Below are 5,511 nucleotides of genomic sequence, written 5' to 3' on the forward strand. Positions count from 1 at the left end.
CTGTGTATCTGTGCTCTTTGATGGTGATGTTGCTGTTTAAAATAGTCCTAAGGCAAAGTGTTGAAGTGTTGTCTGGTGTTCCTAAGCACAGAAAGGTTGGGACATGTCTTATGGAGAAAACACACAAGTAGATAAAGTTTTGTTCAAGTGCGCACTGTAGGATTGTGAGCCATGAGTTCGGTGTTAATGAATCAACAGTGCAGTAAATCCAGGAAAACAGAAAGAAATTTACTGATTTGTAAGTGGAACCACTCCAGAAAGCGTTAAAGTAACATCTACAATGTTATGATGAAGCTACTGAAGAGATGGGGAAAGAGCTAGATTTGTGGATTCATGAGGTGTGACTGGTTTTGTTTGTTTCCTTTTTTCTTTGTTTTTAAAAGTATAGTGGAAGGCACAGTGGTATGGCTGAAAGTCAAAGAAATTTATGATAGTGTTACCCAAGACCAAGAAAAGATTAAACACTTCTTGGCTGGTATTTTATCATTAAGAAATACTGTATATAATTAATAGATTATTTTGAAATATATATATATATATATATATATGCAGAATCGCACATAAAGCTATGTATTTATTAGTTGACTAAAAATGTTGTTACCAGAAGCTCATTGGAACCAAACTTTACATTTGCCCTAGAAGCAATGGCTCAATTTTCACTAAATCAGCATTTCCCGTAAATTTAACACAACATCATGAATAACAAGAACATGTTTTATGTAATCTCCTTGCCTTAATCTCACTTCAGTCCTAAGGATCAATCCTCTTGTTCTTTTTGCTTTTCTTTTCTCTTCAGGGAAATACTCCCACCAGTACTTCTCAGGCATCACTCACATAAGTGCTCCTGGAATTTAAAGGCAACTATGAACCCCTTCTGACTTTGCTAAAATGCAAATTATGATTCATGAAGTCTAAGAAGAGATCCAAGACCCAATATTTATAACAATTTTCAAGGTGATAATTCTGGTTCTCATCCATGAGCCACCTTGAAAATAAGGGTCTATATTCTGCCTTCCTCTTTTTGTTTAGAATACTTGGAGCAACCCTGCATCCCAATAGGTCTGTAGAGTTAAATAATTAGAATTGTCAGAGGCAAAACTCTGTTTCTCCTCGGGAGCTCAGAGAAATCACTAAGGAACTAGAAATATCTGAAATTTCTTGGTCAAGTGAGAAGGACTTTAGTCAGAAGAGCATCAAATGTCTCAACTACTACAAAGATAGCAGGAAAGAAATTGATGTTTAAAAGGCTATAAAATTGAAATAAATTTAACATAGATTTTTACGGAGAACATATCACACACAGGTAAGACATTTTGCCAAGGATGCATATAGTAAAACATGTGAACTTTGTTCTCAAGAGCTTAAAAATTAGAAGGGGGAAAGAGAACTAGACAGTGGCCACAAAAGATCTGAAGTGAGGAGGAGGTTTACCACAGTTCTGTTAACTTTTGCTGGGAATTCAGACAAGGCAGAGACAGCTTCCACTGGTGAATCAGGAAAGGCCCTTTGGATGAAGTGACATCTGAAATAAGCCTAATGATCCACTCACATTTGAATACATGAAGGATATTAGGACTGTGTTCCATTCAGAACTTAAATTATGAGGTTTTTAAGTCTCAAACCTAGGTTAGAACAACAAATCCTGCAAAATTACATTTGTTATTGCTTATATTAACAACTGATCATTCAGCAGGAAAAAAGCAGCATCTAAGGAAGTTGTACAAAGAGAGTGGAAAGACCATCATCACCGAGTTCTATTTAGATGTGTTCTGGGTTCCTGGGCTGTTGGGATCTCATTCCAAAGGGAGAAGTGTGTTTGAAGGTTTACAGCAAGTCCTGATGAGAAGAGAGATTGAAGTCATTCTACATGAGGTGGAGGTGAGAAATGAGGGGCAAGAAGGAAAGGGACTGGGAGGAGAAGAATGAGAGGAGAGAGAGAAAAACAGGTGGGCAGACACGTGGGAACTGGGGGGGAAGGTCAGACATAAAGAACTCACCAGCTCTTCCTAAGCCAAAAGGCAAGACCAGCCAGGAGGACCAGGGACACAATTACTGCCAAGATGATCCAGCCAGTGGAGTTGTGATGATCTGTGGGTGGGGTGCACACAAGAGTGTCTTCTCAAACCCACCCACTGTTTTGCTGCATTTCCATGCTTTTCCTTTATTATTCAAGTGTCTGCCTCAACAATCTCCTTCTTACCTTATTTCCTCTCTTATCCCTCCTTAGAGATGACTCCATCTAACCTCCTTCCTATTATCTATGTGGCTCTCATTTTCAACTCCCATATTTCTTATTTTTATTCCTTTTGAGTCTGGACTGCCTAGAATCCCCAATTTTTCACCTGGCTCTTTAGTCTGCTTGAGGGCTACCTATTCCCATCCCAGCGGGGCCCCAGTTTTTCCTCACCCCAGTAGAGGATGATGTCCTGGCCTCCTAGACTGCTGTGCCTCACGCGGCAACTCAGGCCAGATGCCTCACTGGCTTCCACATCCAGGGAAACCCGAAGATACCACGTCCCATCAGCGTTAGGCAAGACGTCACTTCTCTGAGTGCCCTGTTGCTCCTGCTCACCCCGCATCCACATCACCCAAATGGGCTTTGGGTAGAAGCCAGAGGCATGACAAACCAGCATCAGATGGCCAGGGCCAGGACTGGGGCCCGGGGAGAGCCAGGCCTCTGGTCGTACTGCAGAGGACAGGGAAGATGGTCAGATGAGGACTCCAATGCAGATTCAGGTTCAAAGTTTCATGTCAGTTTAGATGGACACACTTTTCCCACTGTTAGCAATCTGTCAACCAATATCCCCTCCCCCACTTTGGCTCTTTGTTAGCAAGATGAGAAGGTGTGATTTTCATAACAGAAAATTTGTGGAGGAAGGGTGCAGCTCTGACCTTGTCTCTGGAGATATGCCTTTCCTGCATTGAGAAGACTTAAGAGGAAACGTGGGCAGGTGTCACTGAGCAGCTTGTGTATTATTTCCTGGGTGCCTTGGTACAAATTGAATAGTGCGCAGACAAACTCAGCCCTATATCCACCCTCTGGAGAGGGTACCCATAAATTTTTCTGGAAGCTTAGGAAGTCTGATCCTTGATAACCGACTCGCACAAAGCCTACTGAGGCATCTCTGATGTGCATCTCACAGCCACCTGCTACCTGCAGTTCAAAGGGATCTGGGGAAGAAAAGTTCTAAATTAGAAGAAAGAAGGAGTAAGAAAAATAAAGTAAAATGAGTAATTAAATGATGATAGAAGCATAAGGGAGGATTTTAGAAAATTTGAGGGAATAGAGCAAAATTTAGTTTGATTGGAGGTTCAGAGATTGGAAACTGGTAGTAGTTGGAGATGCAGAAAGAGGTGAATGACATGAGGGGCAAAGTATTTGAAGAAGGCATTGTAAACTATGTGGGTAAAACAATAAGAAAGGACTTAGTGTGAGATTTGGGATTATAATAATGTAGGATAAGTAGAACACTGTAGGTTACACTGAATATAAAGACTGATCGCTGAAGCGATTGAATGGGGGATAAAATCACACTTTAATAAGTGAATTAAGGAATGAGGAAGATGAGAGTGTCTGCTAAGGCTCAGAATTGATGGAGGCTGCTTATTAGAGAAATAAGAAACTCACTAAAACACACACACCATATCCCCAACCCCCATGGAGGGAACTGAACTTACATTCAAGTTGCCATTGACTGGCATGGTTGTAAAGTGCCTGACCAAGTCTAATGAAGAATGTATGAAGTATGTTTTCCACTTCTATCAACTCCTCATCACTGAAGTTGCCTTTGGACCAAGGATGCAGGTAAATGACTGTGTCAGAGTTGTTTTCCCAGGCATGAGTCTGCAACTCATCCAGCCAAGCTGAGCCCAGACTTTGTGTAAAGAATCGGCTATAAAACGATGAGATCCGAATGATTTGGAAAGTGATTGGCTCCTGGAAATCTGGGAAAAGAACAAAGAGAATGAGAAGGGACATTGGGAAGGAGAGAAAACAGAGAAAGAAAGGTGCCAAAGAGAGGAAACTCAGAATTTAGGGGAAAAGCAAGATACCTCAGCAAACATTTGACTGCCCCAGGGACTCAAACATAGTAGACAACCTTCAAAAGAGCCATGGACCTGGAGTCAGTGATACTGGAATGAAACTAGGCTGATATTCTCAGTCTCTAGGTTGGGAAAACCACTCCATACACACATACATACCACACATTCACACACACCAGCTCAAACAGGTGGATGTGCCTGCCTGCATGCATGCACACACACACGCACACACGTACACACATCCATGTCTTTTTGAACAGAATTCTTACCATTCTCATTGTTACCACATGGGAGAAGAGTCAGAAGCGATGCAATTTGCAGAAACAGCATCTCATTTGCAGATGTTCTTTCTCTCAGAAATGTCAGTCTTTGATTTCTGTTCTAAACAAACCTACCCCACAATACCTCTACTCTGACTTCCTTCTCCTACCAACACGCAAAACTTCCCTTTAGTCAACATCTGAAAAAAGAAAAATCTGCTCCTTCCCTAAACCCTGGGCCACCTACTCAGACACTCATTACCCTTCCAGGTCTGACTGTCCTCTCTGACTTCCAGCTTCTCTTCCTGTCCCCAGATTCCATCCTGTTCACTTTCCCCTGATCTAACTGCTATGGACCAAGCTTTATATGGCACTGAAAAGTCAATGGATAGAAGTCACTTTTCCCCTCATTCATATAATAAAACCATGAAACTAAATGTTTTCCTAGCGACCTAGCTAATGTTCTCATGCCCCTGCTCTTCTCTGTCATACAGTCCTCCTTTTGCCTTTTTGAATATCTTCTCAACTATTCTCTTCCTCTTTCTTACCCTCACCCCGCCTCGTTCACATCTCTGACTTCTTATTGGTTGCTTTATTAGCTTTTTCAGAATTCCTTATGATTGCTTTGAAAAAACAGTATAAACTGACACCAATTCATCATTCTTAGGGAAGAATCAAGTATGTAGACAGTAAACAACCAATGGTTGCTAGGGGCTAGGCAGTAGGAGACAAGGAGTTGTAGCAGTTGTATTCTTAGGGCAGTGAAACTATACTGAAACATACTGTCACGGTGGATATATGTCATTACATATTTGTCCAAACCCATAGAATATACACCACCTTTGTTGTACTTTGGTGATAATGATGTAACTTAGGAATTTTGGCTGATAATGATGTGTCAGTGTAGGTTCATCAATTGTAACAAATATATCAGTCTGGTGGGGGATGGGGGCAGGAGCTATATGGTAGCTTGTGATTTCTACTCAATTTTTCTGTGAACCTAGAACTGCTCTCTACACATTGTCTTTAAAAAAATGTTTTCTGGTATTTAAAGTCAATTAAATATGTATTTTCAATAGATATTACAGGAAGACCATAACTTATAAGCAGTAGTGTGAGTACTGTGAGATGAAAAGTGATCACACTGTGATAAAGATTCTTGTAGTCTCACATTTCTAAAGGAGAAGATAGAAATTTAACATTAACT

General features: G+C 40.9%; 1 protein-coding gene across 2 annotated transcripts; it reads right to left on the reverse strand.

The window, feature by feature from the left end:
• Positions 1-819: 819 nt before the first annotated feature.
• Positions 820-4,374, reverse strand: LOC138072835 (T-cell surface glycoprotein CD1a-like). 2 transcript variants are annotated; one of them, XM_068964066.1, is made up of 6 exons: positions 4,314-4,374; positions 3,679-3,945; positions 2,893-3,171; positions 2,408-2,686; positions 1,998-2,088; positions 820-844 (listed from the first exon to the last, which is right to left on the reverse strand). In XM_068964066.1, exons 1-6 carry the CDS (start codon positions 4,372-4,374, stop codon positions 820-822), a joined length of 1,002 nt encoding a protein of 333 aa, XP_068820167.1. The 2 variants fall into 2 exon arrangements, with proteins under 2 accessions (XP_068820167.1, XP_068820166.1); XM_068964065.1 differs by lacking the exon at positions 820-844 and adding an exon at positions 1,794-1,836.
• Between the last annotated feature and the right edge of the window lie 1,137 nt (positions 4,375-5,511).

This window comes from Capricornis sumatraensis, chromosome 2 (assembly GCF_032405125.1).
Source record: "Capricornis sumatraensis isolate serow.1 chromosome 2, serow.2, whole genome shotgun sequence".
In the NCBI taxonomy this organism is placed as follows: Eukaryota; Metazoa; Chordata; class Mammalia; order Artiodactyla; family Bovidae; genus Capricornis; species Capricornis sumatraensis.